At 36.9% G+C, this 19,719-nt stretch overlaps 1 protein-coding gene across 2 annotated transcripts in view; it reads left to right on the plus strand.

The window, feature by feature from the left end:
• The window catches only part of PRDM10 (PR/SET domain 10), a 138,646-nt gene extending 118,927 nt beyond the window's left edge, over positions 1 to 19,719 (plus strand). For both annotated transcript variants that reach the window (XM_074303799.1, XM_074303800.1), the window contains exons 21-22: positions 9,323 to 9,435; positions 19,397 to 19,719. In XM_074303799.1, coding sequence (XP_074159900.1) covers positions 9,323 to 9,435; positions 19,397 to 19,606 — 323 coding nt within the window. In that variant the 3' untranslated portion in view covers positions 19,607 to 19,719. The remainder of the gene's footprint in view (positions 1 to 9,322; positions 9,436 to 19,396) is intronic.

Raw genomic sequence — 19,719 nt, forward strand, 5'->3', positions numbered from 1 at the left:
GATCAAAGGGTATGCACAGTTTGATAACTTTTTGCTTGCTCTATTTTTGTGAAGGCTTCCCCTCTATCGTTCCCTGGGAGGGAACCCCAACCTTTTATTGCAGCAGTAGCAATTTGCTCATATGCTGCTATGGGGTAATTAGTCTGTGCTAAATTGTCTATGTACTGACCTTTACCTGCTAGTTGGTCAAAGGTGATTTGTATATTAACTGCAGTTTGCTTATTGTGTTGGGCTTGTAGCCTGCATAATTCACTATATCCCAAAAGTCACAATAAGTTTTGTCCGTTCTAAATATGTCCTGCTATAGATTTCCAATCACTAGGGGTTAGGATTTCATAAGCCAAATTCTCTACTAACATCTTAACATGAGATGATGTAGGCCCATAAAGAGTGCAAACCTTTTTCAAATCCTTAATTTTTTCCAGATCAAAAGGAGTGTATCTTTTCCTTTGTTGACCTGAAGAGTGAAGCTCTTCAATCAGATATATCCTATCCTTCTTTTTTTGCCTTAATCAGTGCCTTTTGTAATCTTGTCATAGGCTGCTTCATAGGTGGTACTGATTGTGTCACTACCTCTCCCCCTCCTCCTCCTCCCTCTACTCATGAAGGGTTAATTGAAGGAGGGAGGTCAGGGGATGGGGAATGACCTAATTTCTCCTGCTGTTCAAATTTTCCTGCTACAATATATATCTGTATTTTAAAATTATGCATTTAGAATCTCTCCCGCCTCCTTTTTTGGCCTAAATGCAGTTCTAATTTCTTGTATGAATTCTATTTCTTTTTTAAATTATTCTGGAATTTCTTGCTGCCATTCCATGATGTCTGAAGAGCAATGGACTCTGACTTTCATTAGTCAATATTGATTTTCTTTTTTTATTTGTTTTTTTGTATGTATTTGTTTAGTATGTTTATTTCTCTTTGAATTTTTATTCATTTTTCTTTCTCTTTCTAATGTTTCTTTTTCTTGGTTGCATATTAGGTTTTTACTTAGGCTTTCTTTCTTGATATTTTGGTGTTTCAGCTTTTCTTTTTCCTTTGCCATTTATTGTTTGGTTCTTCTTCTTCCATTGCTGTACAGATCCCTGAGGATGAGCTTCTGGATAACTTCAGCTTCCTTGCATTGGGGGTTGTGGGGTCACCTGAGTAACATCTGGAGGAAAGAACTTGTCCTGGTTGGAATTTCAGCTTTTTTTTTTTTTTTCCAGCATACCTAATGCTATATTCCTTGTATACTATGATCTCTACTGCATTCAGGATGTTTTTAGTCCAGCCTATTTCCTCATCCACCACTTTCTTTATTTCACTGTGGCTGGGCAAAATCACTCTGTCCCTTTTTTGGGGGTCCCTATGGGTTTGAACAGAATCACTGCTACTGGGGGGGGGGATCACACAATTCCAACACTTTATTTATATAGAATGAGTGGAATGCATAGACTTTATTGAAAGCATGATCATTTAGTGGTGATATAATTATTAACATTTTGTTTGGTTAACTCATGAGGTTAACCTTGTATAGGGAATCTGTTTTTTTTTATCTTGTGGAATTGGTAGTAATTGGTTACTTTGTGTTCTGGACTGAGTCTGACTCAGGCCAATATCCTGATAGTTTAGATTTAACATTGTAACAAAGTGAGACACTTATACATCCCTCAGCAGTTAATAAAAGGAGATTTGCTTAGCAAATCCAGAAGAAGGTTATTCAGTAAGGATAGGCATTGAGGATGCCTTGAGTTGATTTTGCTGAGTGAAGTTCCCTTGCTCCAGTTGTCCTTATTTTTGCCAGCTAAGCACTAGACAGAACATCTGGGGCTTCTCATAGTTGCTTTTGTATTCAGATAACTAGAAAGTAATATCAGCATTCTGAGCTTTTAGTCCTCTGAGCCAACTACTATATCTCAAGAATGGTTTCAATATTGTTTAAAGAAAAAAACTAGCCTAATTTTGTGGAGGGCAAGGATTTGGATATTTTATCTATTACATTCTGTATGTGGCACATAATTCCCTACTTCCTTCCCCCTATTCTTTTAAAAAAAGATTTTGGATTTGAAAGTTTTCAGAAAACAGTTATTCCACAGTCTAATTAGTCACATCGTTTTTAGTTGCAATTCATCCAACTTTCATCACGTTGTCCCAAATTAAGGATCTGTTGGCTTCTCTTACTTTGTCTCTGATATTAAGATCCACAAATATAATTAGCCAGAAAAGATTTCATCCTAAGTAATAGAAAGAACACCAGATTTAGAATCTAAGAAACTTATATCTCATTCCCCAGTTTCCAAATGAATAATCGTGTGACCTCAGAAAAGTCACTTGACATCTCTGATCATTTGTTAAATGGATATTTAATTCAGTAAATATTAAGTTCTTACTGTGTACAGAACACTGACTTAAATAATTGGTAAGATTACAAAATTTAGATAAAGTAGTTCTTCCCTTCATGTATGTAATATATAGAGGAAGCTGCAATACAAAATAATATATGATAAATCTATAAGAGAGATGCAAAGAGCAATGGAGTGAGGCCTGATGGAAAAAAATATCCTGGGGAAGAGCAAGAAAGAATTCCATAGTATGATTTGTATTTTGCAGAACAGGCAATAGGGAGATATTATACTGATATTACTAAATTTACACTTAAGCAAGATGCCTGATAGCATATGAAGAACAGTTTGGAAGGACAGTGTTGAAGTTAAGAAGATCAGTTATGAAGCTATCTTGGAAATCTGAATGGATAAGAATTGGAATTGAGCTCATTTCTAGCCTCCACAATGTTTCTCACCTATGTTCCCCACCATTCACCTAGCCACCACCTTGATGCAGGTCCTCATCACATCATCCCTGGAATACTGCAATAGCCCATTCCCTTGGGTCTTCCTGCTTCACTCAAGTCTCCATCTTCTACTTGGCTGCCAAAAGGATCTTCTTACAGTGCAAGTCTGACCGCATTCCTCCCCTTTCTTAGTAAAATCCAGGAGCTCCCTATTATCCCTGGGATCAAATATTAAATCCTTCACTACCTGGCCCATTCCTGTATTTCAGATCTTGTGCTTGACTCCTCTCTGAGTACTCCTTTTCTTGCCTTTTCCCTGATTCTCCTTTCTCATCTCTACCTCTCAAATTCCCCAAGCTTCCTCTAAGACTCAGCTCAAAGTCTTCCTTCATAAGGGGCCTTTCCCAGTCCTTCCTAATGCCTCCCTTTTACAGCAGAGTTATTTGATATTGTCTCTCCTAATAGAATTTGAGTTCTTTGAGAGCAGGTACCATATTTTTGCTTTTATTTGTATATCTTCACTGCATAGCACCACTTAAAAGGTGAACTTCTTTTTTTTTTTTTTTTATATTTTATATATATATATATATTTTTTATTATTTTTGTATTCATTTTTCCAAATTACCCCCCCTCCCTCCCCCCGATGACAGGCAATCCCATACATTTTACATGTGTTACAATATAGTCTAGGTACAATACATGTGTGTGAATATCATTTTCTTGTTACACAATAAACATTAGAATCCGAAGGTACATGCAACCTGGGCAGACAGATATTAGTGCTAACAATTTACATTCACTTCCCAGTGTTTCTTCTCTGGGTGTAGCTACCTCTGTCCATCATTGATCAACTGGAAGTGAGTTGGATCTTCTTTATGTTGAAGATTTCCACTTCCATCAGAATACATCCTCATACAGTATTGTTGTTGAAGTGTACAGTGATCTTCTGGTTCTGCTCATTTCACTCAGCATCAGTTGATTTAAGTCTCTCCAGGCCTCTCTGTATTCCTCCTGCTGGTCATTTCTTACAGAGCAATAATATTCCATAACCTTCATATACCACAATTTAGAAGGTGAACTTCTTAAGAGAAAGGGCTGTTGTTGTTTTTACTGCTATATCTCCTGTCCTTAGTGCTGCACTTCACATATGACAGATGAACGTTTTGTTGTTGTTTAGTTGTTTCAATAGTTTTGATTCTTCATGTCTCCATTTGGGGTTTTCTTGGCAAAGATACTGGAGTGGTTTGCTATTTCTTCCTCCAGATTATTTTATAAATAAGGAAAACTGAGGCAAATAGAGTTAAATGACTTATCCAGAGTTATACAGTAAGTATGAGGCCAGATATGAACTCAGGTCTTTTTGACTCTGGGCAGCTAGATGGTATAGAGGATAGAATGCTGGACCTGGATGCTCTTCACACTCTCTCCCACCCACTGAGCAGGTAAAAAATGTTACCCATTGTACATATGAATTCATACAAAATATATTTCTACTTTTTTTATTTTATTAATTTTATAATTATACATTTTTGACAGTATATATGCATGAGTAATTTTTTTTATATAACATTATCCCTTGTATTCATTTTTCCAGATTTTTCCCCTCCCTCCCTCTACTCCCTCCCCTAGATGACAGGCAATCTCATACATTTTACATGTGTTACAGTATAACCTAGATATAATATATGTGTGTAAATCCAATTTTCTTGTTGCACGTTAAGTATTGGATTCCTAAGGTATAAGTAACCTGGGTAGATAGACAGTAGTACTAATATTTTACATTCAATTCCCAGTGTTCTTTCTCTGGGTGTAGTTGTTTCTGTCCATCATTGATCAGCTGAAAGTGAGTTGAATCTTCTTTATGTTGAAGATTTCCACTTCCATCAGAATACATCTTCATACAGCATTGTTGTTGAAGTGTATAGTGATCTTCTGGTTCTGCTCATTTCACTCAGCATCAGTTCATGCAAGTCTCTCCAAGCCTTTCTGAAGTCATCCTGCTGGTCATTTCTTACAGAGCAATAATATTCCATAACCTTCATATACCACAATTTACCCAACCATTCTCCAATTGATGGACATCCATTCAACTTCCAGTTTCTAGCTACAACAAAAAGAGCTGCCACAAACATTTTGGCACATACAGGTCCCTTTCCCCTCTTTAGTATTTCTTTGGGATATAAGCCCAATAGCAGCAATGCTGGATCAAAGGGTATGCACAGTTTGATAACTTTTTGGGCATAGTTCCAAATTGCTCTCCAGAATGGTTGGATTCTTTCACAACTCCACCAACAATGTATTAATGTCCCAGTTTTCCCACATCCCCTCTAACATTCATCATTATTTGTTCCTGTCATCTTAGCCCATCTGACAGGTGTGTAGTGATATCTCAGAGTTGTCTTAATTTGCATTTCTCTGATCAATAGTGATTTGAAACACTCTTTCATATGAGTGGATATAGTTTCAATTTCATTATCTGAGAATTGTCTGTTCATATCCTTTGACCATTTATCAATTGGAGAATGGCTTGATTTCTTATAAATTAAAGTCAATTCTCTGTATATTTTGGAGATGAGGCCTTTATCAGAACCTTTAACTTTAAAAATATTTTCCCAATTTGTTACTTCCCTTCTAATCTTGTTTGCATTAGTTTTGTTTGTGCAGAAACTTTTTAATTTGGTGTAATCAAAATATTCTATTTTGTGATCAATAATGGTCTCTAGTTCTCCTTTGGACACAAATTCCTTCCTCTTCCACAAGTCTGAAAGGTAAATTATCCTATGTTCCTCTAATCTATTTATGATCTCATTCTTTATGCCTAAATCATGGACCCATTTTGATCTTATCTTGGTATATGGTGTTTAGTGTGGATCAATATCTAATTTCTGGCATACTAATTTCCAGTTTTCCCAACAGTTTTTTTCAAATAATGCATTTTTATCCCTAATGTTGGTATCTTTGGGTTTATCAAACACTAGATTGCTATAGTTGTACCCTTTTTTGTCCTTTGTAACTAATCTATTCCACTGATCCTCCGGTCTTAGCCAATACCAAATGGTTTGGTGACTGCTGCTATATAATATAGTTTTAGATCAGGTACACCTAGACCACCTTCATCTGACTTTTTTTTCATTAATTCTCTTGAAATTCTCGACCTTTTGTTCTTCCATATGAATTCTGTTGTTATTTTTTCTAGGTCACTAAAATAGTTTCTTGGGAGTCTGATTGGTATAGCACTAAATAAATAGATTAGTTTGGGGAGTATTGTCATCTTTATTATATTCGCTCAGCTTATCCATGAGCAGTGGATGTCTTTCCAATTATTTAAATCTGACTTTATTTTTGTGGCAAGTGTTTTGTAATTTTGCTCATATAATTCCTGACTTTTCTTTGGTAGATGGATTCCCAAATATTTTATACTCTCAACATTTGTTTGGAATGGAATTTCTCTTTGTATCTCTTGCTGTTGCATTTTGTTGGTTATGTATAAAAATGCTGAGGATTTATGTGGATTTATTTTGTATCCAGCAACTTTGCTAAAGTTGTGAATTATTTCTAATAACTTTTTATTAGAATCTCTGGGGTTCTCTAAGTATACCATCATATCATCTGCAGAGTGACAGTTTGATTTCCTCATTACCTACTCTTATTCCTTTAATCTCTTTCTCGACTCTTATTGCCGAGGCTAACATTTCTAATACAATATTGAATAGTTATGGTGATAGTGGGCAACCTTGTTTCTATATTTCTACATTAAACATGTTGTGTGGGGGGGGAAACAAGAAAAATAAAGTGAAGGAAAAATGTGCTTCAATGTGTACTCAGAGTTCAACAGTTCTCTCACTAGAGGTGGGTAACATTTTTCAACATAAATTCTTCAGAACTGTTATTTTATATCTATTTTTAGTTTCCTCTAGTCACTGACTCCCATCCACCTCTTTCTATACATGCTCATATCTTTCTAGTTCTAAAGAAAAACACAACCAATCCTTTTGTTGAGATTCCTGTAATTATGTAGCTATTCTATTTATCTCTACTTGACCAATAACAACCAACAACAAAAGTTGTCTTAGTGTTTCTACTTCCATTAGTTCCTCAAACTCTTTGCAATTTAGCTTCTGCCCATTTCATTTTATTGAATTCTGGGTTTACTAATGACCTAGTCATTGAGACAAATAGCTTTTTTTCAGTCCTTATCTAATGGGTACTCTGAAGCTTTTGAGTATTTGAGTATTCCCCCTTCCCTTGGCTTTAGAAACTTCATCTTCTCCTGGTCAGCCTTTGATTTCTCTAATTACCTCTCTTTTTCTTTCATAGACTTCTTATTTTATTTCCATCCTTTTAATGTGGTTATTCTCCAACTGGCTGTCTCTCACCCCCATTCTCCCTTCTCTCTTTGATAGTCATTTTGTGGAAATAGAATCAATAGGACTTGGCAATGGATTGCACACCGATGAGGGCTGAAATAGTAGAAAGATTTAAAAATGTCAGGTTTTCAACTACACAGAGTATGTTAGTAGAGACTGTTACTTTTACCATGTACTTCACTACATTGTTGTGAATATCTAACATGTAAACTCTTTATAAAGCCCCACATAAATGTGAACTGTTCTAATTTTTGTAATTATAAGGTTCAGGTGCTCTAGGAAACAAAACTAGTAGGGATGAGAAGATTTAAAATTAGATGCTAGTTAAATTTTCAGAGCTAAGTTCTTAGCAAATAAGTTTGGGCAGTGGCACATTGGTATGGAACTCATGACAATGACATTAATGATGGGACTCATTTTTATCTAGGATTATGGTTTATGAAGGGATAATCAATTTTTGGGTATGCTAATCACATTATATTGTGTGGAATCTTAAATTTGGAAGGGATGACAGGCTTCTAATAGATGTAATCTCTTTATAACATCTTAGATGAATGTCATTTAGAGCTTTCCACAATATGGCCCTTTCCTACCTTTCCATTGTTATCTCATATTCTTCCTCTCTGTATATTTTATGTTCCAGGGAAAGTGAACAATTTCTTAACCTGTATGCTCTTACCTCTGTGACTTTATTCACTTACACTTTTCCTATAGCTGGAATGTCTTTTTTCCCCTTCTTTACCTTGAGAATTCCTACTCATCCTTTAAAGCCCATGTCAAAGGCTACCTCCTCAAGGAATCTTCTTTCCTGATTTCTCTAATTGGTAAAGATCTTTCTCTTTACCCTCTTTAGAAAACATTATCAGGGCAGTTAGGTGGCATAGTGGACAGAGCACCAGCCCTGAAGTCAGGAGGACCTGAGTTCAAATCTGGCCTCAGACACTTAATACTTCCTAGCTGTGTGACCCTGGGCAAGTTACTTAACCCCAATTGCCTCAGGAAAAAAAAAAAAAAAAAAAAAGAAAAGAAAAGAAAAAAGAAAAAAATAATTATCCAAAAAAAAGAAGAGAAAACATTGTCTTACTATTTTCTAATACAGGGTGACCTAAAGGTCTCTAGTGAACAATTTTGAGAGTGCCCTTATGGTTCTCCTATAAACTTTAAATTGGATCTGTAGGTTTATCAGAATTCTGATAAATGCTCAGATGTTTCACTGATGCAAATTTGGTTATTTCCTCTACTAACACAGTGCTTGCACATAGTAGATGCATAAACTATCTTTGCTGAATTAAGCTGGATGAAAGTGATCCTGGTTATTCTGTTCATGGACTGATCATACACTTTTATCTGCTTGTAGAAAGGGGATGTGATCATAGCATAATTGGTAGAGTGGAGAGGTGAATGAGTGATGGGCTGCAAGAGTTAAGCAAGCAAAAAACATTGACTTTTCTTTTATTCCCCAAGGTGGGTTCCCCTTTTATTCCCCTCCTTCTTCTGATGCTCTACCTCTAACCATTCCTTCCTTTGTCGCTAATTCATGATCCTTGGTTGAAAACCGGTTTTTTAATTCTGCCTACTTGACTGCTATCAGTTGCTTATTTTTATTGTTTCTCAGAGATGGCAAAGTCAAGCCCCACATATAGGTGGACTTGTTGTTTACTACAAGTAACAATTTAGCCTTGACTAGTAAAAATTATTGTATTATTTCTTTTAAACTACCAATTATTGTAAACTACATTGAGAACAGAATGGTTTTTTTTGGTTGTAGATTATTCAATCTTTGGTAATTATTTACATGGTTCTCTTGAATTGCTGAATAGTTAACTTTCTTGGCAAATTCTGAATCCCCATTTGAAGGGTTTATTGCCTGTGTCTACACACAGGGCCATTCATTTCCTACTGTGATGTCATGGACTTCCTACATCTCTGTGTTTCTACTCTCTCCTGGTCTTTAAGCAATAGGCCTCAAGATTTGGCTGAATGGCTTCTTTTACTTTCTTTTTCTTGCTTCCTCTTATCTCTTTTCTTGGATTCCTTGCCACCTAATGACTCACTGGGAATGGAATTTCAGATCTCTCTTTTCTAAGGTAGTTCATGGGGAACATGGCTACAAACAAAACATTTAGTTCTGTAAACTGTTACTTTAAACTCTGAAACCACTGAATTGTGCATATTGTCGTTTCAGCATCTGAGCTCCAAATGATGGCCATTCCTCAGGGTCAGTATGTGATTGCAGAGACAGCTGTCACCACTCCTGTTACCACTGTGAATACTGGCCAAGTGAAAGCAGTTACTCAGGTAAGCAAAGAGATGGCTGCCTGTTCTAACAGGTGGGAGTGTTGGACCAGATTTCAGGCTTAAAGGTAGATCCAAATGATATTTTGACAGCCATCAATTCATTCAGTAATCTCACCCTCACTGAAATGCAGCTTATTTGCATAGCATGGCATTACATTTCTGATGCCATGGTTCCTCTTCAAGAAAGAAGGACAAAACAACCTCTGTGAGTAGAGCTGGGGACCCAACTGGAAGTGGTTAATTGAGCAACACCTCCCTTCCTCCCTTCCTCCCTTCCTCCCTTCCTCCCTTCCTCCCTTCCTCCCTTCCTCCCTTCCTCCCTTCCTCCCTTCCTCCCTTCCTCCCTTCCTCCCTTCCTCCCTTCCTCCCTTCCTCCCTTCCTCCCTTCCTCCCTTCCTCCCCTCCTCCCTTCCTCCCCTTCTCCCCTTCCTTCCTTCCTGAGTTGTTCTGCCCAAATTTGGGGGTTTACTGGCTAGATTTCTTTCTTAAGAATCATGCCTTAAATTCAAATCACTCTGGCTATCATTGATTGGCCAACCATAGGTCTCAGGCCAAGTCTCAATTGCCATTACTGACTGAGTGAATATAAATTGCAATTGTTTCTGTTTGGGTCAGAAATCCTGAGATTCTTCCCCTCCCAGATTGGACTTGTTTTGTTTTTTTTTTGACTAGGTAAAAGAGGCCATTTTTTGTCTCACTTCTGATCTAGCCTTAATCAGTGAATGGGTGCAGCTTTTGTCAAACTGAAAGCTATTGAAGACCTTAGCTTAAAAAGACCAAGCTCTCCCACTGTATCCAGGGCCAACTACAGTCATCCTGAGCTGCATCTGCCACTTGTGGACCCAGATGGCTCTGGAGGGAAAAGTGAGGCAGGTGACCTTGCCCAGCCCTTCTCACTTAAATCCAATTCACTTGCATATCATAATGTAACTCCCTGATGTCCTAGGCCTCTTCAAGTAGGAAGGCCAAACATCAATATCAAGCATTTATTAAACTAGGCACTGTGGTAAGTGTGGAGTAGGTTTGGGGGTGAGTAAGAAAAAGACATCTCTGCCCTCAAAGAGTTTACTGGGGGAAGATAATATATAAAAGGAGACTACAAACCTGGGGAGTGTGATGGGGGATGAAAGTGGAGTGAGCTGCATCTGCCCTCTATAAAGGAAGGCTTTGGGAGGAATTCCATACTCCACTCTTTTCCTCTCTAATCAGATGGGAGAAGAAACTGAGGAAGGTGGTATCCAGGCTTGAGTTAGCATAGGAGGCTATCCTGGGAAGGATATCTTGTTCTGTGAATATGAGACCAGGTAGCGCTTGCAGATGTAATAGATGATAGGTAATCACTCCTAGATTTGCCACTAAACTCATGGCATCTGAAAACATTCTTTATTTGCAATTTAAAAATAATATTATTGATTTGTCTTGATGGTAAATTACAGTGATGTAGAGATCTGCTACTCTGTGTATATAATTATGACCCACACAGAAGACATGGTTGATAAAGGAGAAATTAAAAAAAAAAAAAAATGGGTGAAAATAGTGATTATTCTAGAGTTGGTGACTGCTGTGGAGCACAAAGATGGATACAGTCTTTTATGAATTGGTCGCTAGGCTAGTATGGTAGATGGAGTGCTTAACTCAGGGTAAGGAAGATCTGTGTTCACATTGATCATCTGAGATTTGCTAGCAGTGTGACAATGAGGCAATTACTTAAGTTCAATGAATCTTAGCTTCCTCATCTATAAAGTGGAAATAATATTTATACATGCCTCATAGGATTGTTATGAGACTCAATAAACATTGTGTAGAACACTGTACAGTCCCAAATTAATAATCGTACAAGTATCAGATTTAGAAAAGTTCAGATATATGATAGTTATGATCCCATGGCCTGATACTCAAATAGGGAAAACAAATCAAAAAGATCATAGGTTCATGTATTTAGAGCTCGAAAGGACCTTCGCAGTTGTATAATCCTACCCCCACTTTCCATTTCACAAATCACAAAACAGAGGCCCAGAGAAGTTACCTAACTTGCCCAGTGACACAAAGGTAGTTACTATCAAAACTGGGATTCAAATCTGGGTTCTTTGATTCCAAATCCAGCACACTCCATTGTACTACAGTATTTTCCCTCTGTCCCATTTTTTTCTTCTCTAATATGCCCTGTATATTCCTGCCAGACTCATTTTTCTTAGTCATCTTTTCCATCATGATTCTTCCCTGCTCAAGAACTTCTAAGGATTCTTATTGTCCTGGAGGATCAAGTCTGAGTTTTGTTACCTAACTTTCACAAACTGGAAGAACCCTTGTGGACTTTGAGTCTCCTTCTGGTCTTCTATCCATGCTCAAAAAAAGACACTAACCAGCCTTTACTTGAAGATCTCTAGTGAAGAGCAACAACTACTTCCCAAGCTGGTTCTTTCTCTAATTGTTGGGGGTGAGCGGGCTTCCTTTTACATCAAGCTTCTATTTGCTTTTTTGCAACTTCTATCCATTTCAAACAAATCTAACCCTCTTTTCACATAACAGCCTTTGAATTACTTGAAATTCTTCCATTACAGGAAGGCAGCTATCATGTTCCTTCTGAGTTTTCTGTCTTCAAGTTTATTGTCCCTGGTTCCTTTGACTGATAATAGAATGTCACGTACTTAAGGTCCTTCTCACTCTGATTGCCCTTCTCTGGGCAGTGTGTAATTTATTCATGTCAGTTAGTCGATCAACATTTATTAAGCACCTACTATGTGCCATGCATTATGCTAGCCCTGGGGATACAAATATGAAAAAAGATAGTTCCTATTCTTAAGGAACTTGCAATCTAATGGGGAAAAACAACACACAATAAAAAACTGAAAAGTGGAAGTGGAGGAGAGAAGGTACCCACCTTGGGGGCATAATGAAGGTACCGGAGAACTTCCAATGTGGTACAGTTTTGAGCTGAGCTCCCCCCTTTAATGGAGGTTTGGGGATCATGGCTCTACTTTCCTGTCAGAGATAATGAGGTGGACTCCCAAGGCTGATGAGATTTTACTTATGAAGCTATTGAGGTTTTCCTGGAACTTGGCAGAGAAGTCAGGGAAGTGTCCCAGAAGTGGCGTAAACAGTTGAGAAATGAGGAGAAATTGTCCTTCAATTGCCTTTTTTAAAACTGTGGTACATAGAACTGCTCAATATTTAATGTGGCTCTGCGGCTACATCCACCAGTTCTTTCAGGATGTGGTCCCCCTAGATCAAAGTGTAGGAGGACTATTACCTCTTTATTATTGGAAGCTATGCCTTTTCTGTAGGACAACTAGGTGGATAGAGCATCAGGCCTGGGGTAGGGAAATCCTGAGTTCAAGTTCAGTCTCAGGTACTAGCTGTGTGACTGGGGACAAGTCATTTAGCCCTTTCTGCCTCAGTTTCCTCATCTGTAAGATGAGCTGAAGAAGGAAATGGCAAAATATTACAATGTCTTTGCCAAGAAAATCCCAAATGGGGTCATAAAGAGTTAGAGATGACTTAGCACTTAGGGTTCAGTTTTGTTTTGTTCTATCTCCATTTTTTTTTTGGCATGATTCGTTTTTTTGATGCTGCCTCCTGGGTTTTTGCTTCCATGTCTTTTAGTAACATTATAAAATTGAAATCAAGCTCACTGGCCATTAGTTTTCAGTCTCCATTTTCTTTTATTTTTTGAAAATCAGGGTAATATTTACCTTTTAGTCTTCACTTTTTTCTTGTGCTTTGTCAAATATTATTGACTGTGGCTTTGCACTTATACCATCTACCAATTCTTTCAGGATCCAAGGATATAGTTGGGCCAGATGGCTTAAATTCTTCCAGGGAAGCTTTATTTTTCTCAAACAAAACAATGTCTGTAAGTACTTTATAAACTTTAAAGTAATGCCCATCATCCAGGACATCTTCCTCATTTACCTCTTACCAGTCCTCAGACTCTGTCCCTGGGCCTCTATCAATGAGCTTTTACTTCCTTTCTATGCATTGTCATATCTTGCCACCCACTCTTGGTCTTGTTTTCCTCCTACCAGACCTTGGACTCTGCTCATTGGAACTTAGACTTTAAAGTAGAGAGATCCTTTCACTTTCAGGCCATTTCCCAGCCATAAATCCCTGTTCTCTTATCTTTCTAGCTTTCTTTTGTGCATTTTTTCCCCCATTAAAATGTCAGTTCCTCAAGGGCAAGGAATATCTTTTTTTTTTTTTCGGGCCCACACTCTGTCATTCATACACTTGTTTATCCATCCACCTATTCATTCATTTATTTTGAGTAGTATTTTATTTTTCCCCTCATTTAATTGTAAAAATAATTTTTAACATTTTAAAAACAATGTTTTGAGTTTGAAATTCTATTCTTCCCTCCCTTCTCTCCACTTCCTTGAGATGGTAAGCAAGCTGATAAAGGCTACATATGCAGTCATGTAAAATACATTTCCATATCTGTCATTTTATGAAGAAAACTAACCAAAAAAATATGAAAGAAAAAAAGAAAGTGAAAAATAGTATGCTTCAATCTATATTTAGAGGCCATCAAAAATTTCTGTAGAAGGTAGCATTTTTCATTGAGTCTATGGGATTTTTTTGGATTGTTATGGCTGAGAATAGTAGCTAAGTCATTCACAGTTGATCATTGTGTAATGTTGCTCTTACATATACAATGTTCTTCTGGTTCTGCTCATTTCACTTTGTAGTAGTTCATGTGAATCTTTCCAGATTTTTCTGAAATCATCCTGATTGTCATTTCTCATAGCACAATAATATTCTATTACAATCATATACTACAACTTATTCAATCATTCCTTACTCCTTTTCTAATTCTTTGCCACTACAGAAAGATATAAATATTTTCCTTTCAAATAGGACCTTTACTTTTTAAAAATCTCTTTGGGTTTGCTGGATCAAAGAGTGTATTTAATTTTATAGACTGAATCAGTTCACAACTGCACCAACAGTGTATTAGTGTGAGTACAGGGATTATATTGCTGGTTTGTGACACACAGTAAGCATTTAATACATTATTGTAATTCACTTGTTCAAAGTATAAACTTTTTACCTGTGTACAACCTGGCTGCAGCCTCTTTCTAGCCTCCCTGCACATTCTCCTGCACCTGCCTTCTGAGATCTGACCTGGGGGCCTACTCTCAATTTCCCCCCATGACATTCCATCTCCTACCTCTGCTGCTTTTTCTCTGGACTGTTCCTCAGCTTCTCCCCTCTTCCCCACAGGTCTGTTCTCTTGCTTCAACATGTATTTTAGACACCATCTAATGCAGGAAGTATTTTTGATTTTCCCTCCCACCAAATTCTGTTTCCTGTTTTCCAAACTACTTTAACTACTCTGTATATTGCTGTAGAAGAGGGGAAGAAGGGAGGCAAGTGGCTCAGGGGATACAGGGGAGTCAGAAGACTTGAGTTCATATATGGCCTACCTGTATGACCTATACATGTAGACAAGTCACTTATCTCTTTTTGCCTCAGTTTCTTCATGTGTAAAAGAGCTGGAGAAGAATTGGCAAACTGCTCTAGTATCTTTGTCAAGAAGATCCTCAAAAAGTGTCATGAAGAATTGGATTCGATTGAAAACAACTAAACAATAACATATATTTGTACTTATTAATTTTGTGTTTATGCACACACACACACCCCTCCTTTAGAATATAAGCTTTTTGAGAGTATGGATCATTTCATCTTTTGTATTTGTATCCTCAATGCCTAATGCAAATACCAACCACATTGTTGTTACACTGAATAAACATTTTTTGATGGATAAATCTTTTTTACCTGTTGTGGGTACCAACTTCTTGCTACTCAGTTTGGTTCCGTTTTGTCCAATCTAAAGGTTATTTTATTGGCAAGAAAACAGGAATAAGATCAGAATTGAGCAGGCCTAGCTTTCTGTAATCTTTTTCCATTGTCCCATTCACCCTGCTCAGCAATTGTACCCTTTATTTGAATTCAGCAAGTAGTTATAAAGCACTTGTTATAAGCAGATGCTTGGAATAATAGAGACTAAATAAAGTAGATTCTGCTTTTGGAGAGTTTACCTTGTTTTTAGGAGAAAAGCAACATATAAAATGTATAATATATAATTAAGTCCAAAATGTTTGCTGAGGTAATTATCAGTTCTGGGGGATAAAGGGAGAGAGGATGGCGTGGAACTAATATGAAATGCAGTATAACAGTTGAACATATTACAGAGGATACATTGGAAGGGTATGGAAGAACGGGATGAAAGGTTGGAGCTGAAGTGAATGGTAACAAGGGATCAGGTCAGTGGTCATAGAAGTCCTTAGTTAGTCTGGGACTGAAGGACAGGAATTATTGAATGGAGAGTGTCCTCCACAATGGCAGCAAAGTTAGTATTGATTTGAATATTAACAGTTATATTGGAATATCAGCTGCTGGATGGTGATGTGGATAAAGTGCTGGAGAACAGTCAGGAATACTTGGGTTCAGATACAGCTTCCTGTCACTTAACTACCTGTGTGACTCTGGGCAATTCACATATCCTCCTGCCTGTCTTGGTTTTCCTCATCTATAAAATAAAATCTATATAAAATAATATTATGATAAAAATCATAATAGGGTAATACAATAATCCCTCAGGATTACTGTGAGAATAAATCAGATAATATTTATAAATTGTTTTGTAAGCCTTAAAGTGCTATGTAAATTCTAGATAGAATCTTTGATTTGACTTTTGTTCCCAATAGAAATATACTTTAAAATTAAAAAACAAAAACAAAAAACAAAAAAACAAGTCCAACCTCTTAAATTTTAGCATTTCTGGTATAATTTTCATTGTACTGTTCCATACTTTTGTATTCATCCCTTCTGTTACTGTCCTTGCTTCCATCTTCCCTACATATCTTTATTTATATCAAAGTTGATTGTTGTGTTCTTTGTTCTTCTTTATCAGCTTCTTCTAGATAATTCTGGTTTTTCTTTCTTTCTTTCTTTTTTTTTTTTTATTGGAATTGTTTCTTTATGTCTACAGAATTTTATTCCTTTGTAGTGTTTATCCATCTTGGGTTGAATTTCCTCATTGACTTTTAGTTGATGGGCTACTACCTTCCTCTTCTTCTTTTAAACATTTCAAATCTGTTCTTCCCAAATCTAGAGGACATGGCAGTCTGCAGAAGCTTTCTCTCTTCTGTCACATACTCTATGAGGGACTAGTTACTTCCTTGCCAAAGTTCCCAACATTTCTATGTCAGCAACCAATGCTTCCCGCTTGGTGAGACTCTGAGCAAGAATTTTCCCATTTTGAATCTTGTATCTTTTGAAAGCCAAGAAATTTCTTGCTTCTCCTTTTGTGGGACATAGAGCTCCAAAAGATATTTGGTTGTTTGAAGTCTCCCGTCATTACTTCTCTTTTGTGCTAGGTTTATAATCCATTTCCTGAATTTATCTCCCTTGCCCCCCCCTTTTTTTATCCAGGTATTATGGTATACATTTCTGTGACACAACCAGTTCTCTTTTTTTCCTCATTTGATATTTACCCAAACAATCTTCATCATGTTTCCTTCCTCTTTCCCTAGGTTCCTCTTTTTTTTTTTTTTGATAATAGCTTTTTATTTTCTCAAAATACATGCAAAGATAGTTTTTGGCATTCACCCTTGCAAAACCTTATGTTCAACATTTTTCTCTCTCCCTTCCTCCACCCTCTCTCCTTTCCTCCACCCTCTCTCCTAGACAGCAAGAAATTCAGTATGGGTTAAACATGTACAGTTCTTCTAAACATTAATTCCACATTTATTATGCTACACAAGAAAACTCAGATCAAAAAAAAAAAGAAAGAAAGAAAAGCAAGCAAACAACAAGAAAAAAGGTAGAAATTCCAAAAAAAAAGTAATCCACATTTTTCCCATGGCCTTCTTTCTGGATGCAGATAATTCTCTCTATCACAAATCTATTGAAACTGGCCTGAATCACCCCATTGTTGAAAAGAGCCACATCCATCAGAATTGATCATCATATAATCTTGTTGCTATATTGCTCATTTCACTTAGAATCAGTTCTTGTAAGTCTCTCCAGGTCTCTTGGAAATTATCCTCACAGAACAATAATATTCCATAACGTTCATACACTATAACTTATTCAGCCATTCCCCAACTGATGGGCATGCACTTAATTTCTAGTTCCTTGCCACTACAAAAAGGGCTGCTACAAACATTTTTATACATGTGGGTCCTTTCCCCTTTTTTATGATCTCTTTGGGATACAAACCCATATATCTTCTTAATATATAATGTTACCCTTACCTTTTTCCTATCTTTTTTCTTCGCAATGAAGTATACTCATGCAAAGCCATATACCATGAATCTGGTTCCATCAAATCTCTGTGATAGGTACATACACACATACTTATATACATCTACTTATATATGTATATTATGTGTATGTATATGTGTGTCTGTATTTAAACTTAGCTCTTGCTTTGAGTAATTTTTACAGAGAAGTTAGGCACTTTTTCCTGAATTTATAATATTAGAGAATAGACTGGGTCCTGCAAGCTTAAGTAAAAATTGCAGACAGCCTAGGCCATTGTATCATAGATTTGGAAATTAAAAGGTGTTAGGATTCTTACAAGGTACTTATGCACTTAGTTCACACCTTTAAAGGAGTTCAAACCTTTTAAGGAGTTTGCTCATTGGTCCACACATTAGATTCACACCTTTAAGAGAGAAAACTTTTAAGGAGCTCCCACAAGCCCAGGGAGTACCCACAAGCCCATTCTCTGGAAGGATATAAGGAGCCAGGATTCAGTGGGTATGGTCAGAGTCTGGATTGAGGCAAGGAGAGGACTTTCCAGGAGAAGAAGGGAACTTAGAAATCATCAAGTTCAAACCCCTCTCCCTCTTCCAATCCTATTTTAAAGTTAAGAAAACTGGCACAGGGTGGTTAAGGTACTAGCCTAAGGTCACATAGTTAGTGTCTGAGGCTGAATTAGAACTTTGGTTTTCCTGACTCCAAGCTCACATCTCTATTTATTATGCCACTTCATGGTCAGAATAGAATTTGAACTGAACTCTGTGTCCTGCTCCTTGTAAACACTTCCACCGATAGTGATTTTAAGGTCAACTTTGCCCACTTGCAATAGAATCTCTCATTTTCAGATTTTCTTCTTATATTTGGCTGTAGGCAGAATGATTTATGATTGTATATTCTACTCATTTCTTTCTCCATTGACTTAATGTAATCTATATCTGGGCCATATTTTCTTTTCCAGATAGTTTGTACAGATATTTTTCCATCTTGGCACTGTAATTTATTATATTATTATCTTTCCAGTGCGACCCATAGATTTGATAAGTATCTATTTATCTTTTCATAATTGCTAATAAAGACCAATGTGATTTAATGGGGAAAGTGCTGGTTTAGGGTTTAAGAGCTTTAAGTTTAACTTGTTGATTATATATTTGGAGTAAGGGAAAGTAGATTTCATTCTTTACTAACACTTAACTAGTTCTGTGACCATAAATAAGTCATTGATCCTTAGTTCCCTTTTCTATGGGAATAATAATAGAATCTACCTAATGGGGTTATGATGAAGATCAAATGAGATGGTAATGTGAAGGTATGTGAAGTGCTTTGCAAACCTAAAATCACTGCAAAAATGTCAGTTATCATTATAGCATCTTTCTGTATCAAAGTCCTTCAATAGGTTTTATGCTATATTTAAGTTTTCTTTCTAGTTATATCTGCAGGAATGAGGCTGATGACTTTGCACAGCTCTGCCTCACTTAAATACAGTTCACCTGCAAGACAAAACATCACCTTCCTGGCGTCATTGGCCTCTTCAAGAACAGAGGACAAAAAACAACTGCATGTTCATTGCATCATCAATCCCTTCTCTCAAGATCCGAGACCGATCACTGTGTCTTTTTTAATTTATTTTTTTCTTCAACTAGACTCCGGATCTTACCAATATCTCACTTCTTTTCTCTCTCCACTCATTTTTTAGACTCATTTTGTAATATCAGAAGGTCAGCCAGAAATAGAAGAAAAGCAAACCTCAGCCCTCTCCGGTGGAGTCCAAGTGGGCATTTCACAGCCATCCACACATACTGATGCCTTGGAGAGCCAAACGTCTAACCCGCCACAAACCACCCAGTACATCATCACAACCACCAATGGGAATGGCAACAGTGAAGTGCATATTACTAAAACTTAACCTTTGGTCCTGGGAGTTGGAATCAAGCAGTCCCATCGTGTCTCCTGACTACCACTTAGCAAATCTCAAACTTGGAATTCTTTTTAATTTATTATTTGCTCCAGAGTTTTAAA

Source organism: Sminthopsis crassicaudata, chromosome 3 (genome assembly GCF_048593235.1).
Source record: "Sminthopsis crassicaudata isolate SCR6 chromosome 3, ASM4859323v1, whole genome shotgun sequence".
In the NCBI taxonomy this organism is placed as follows: Eukaryota; Metazoa; Chordata; class Mammalia; order Dasyuromorphia; family Dasyuridae; genus Sminthopsis; species Sminthopsis crassicaudata.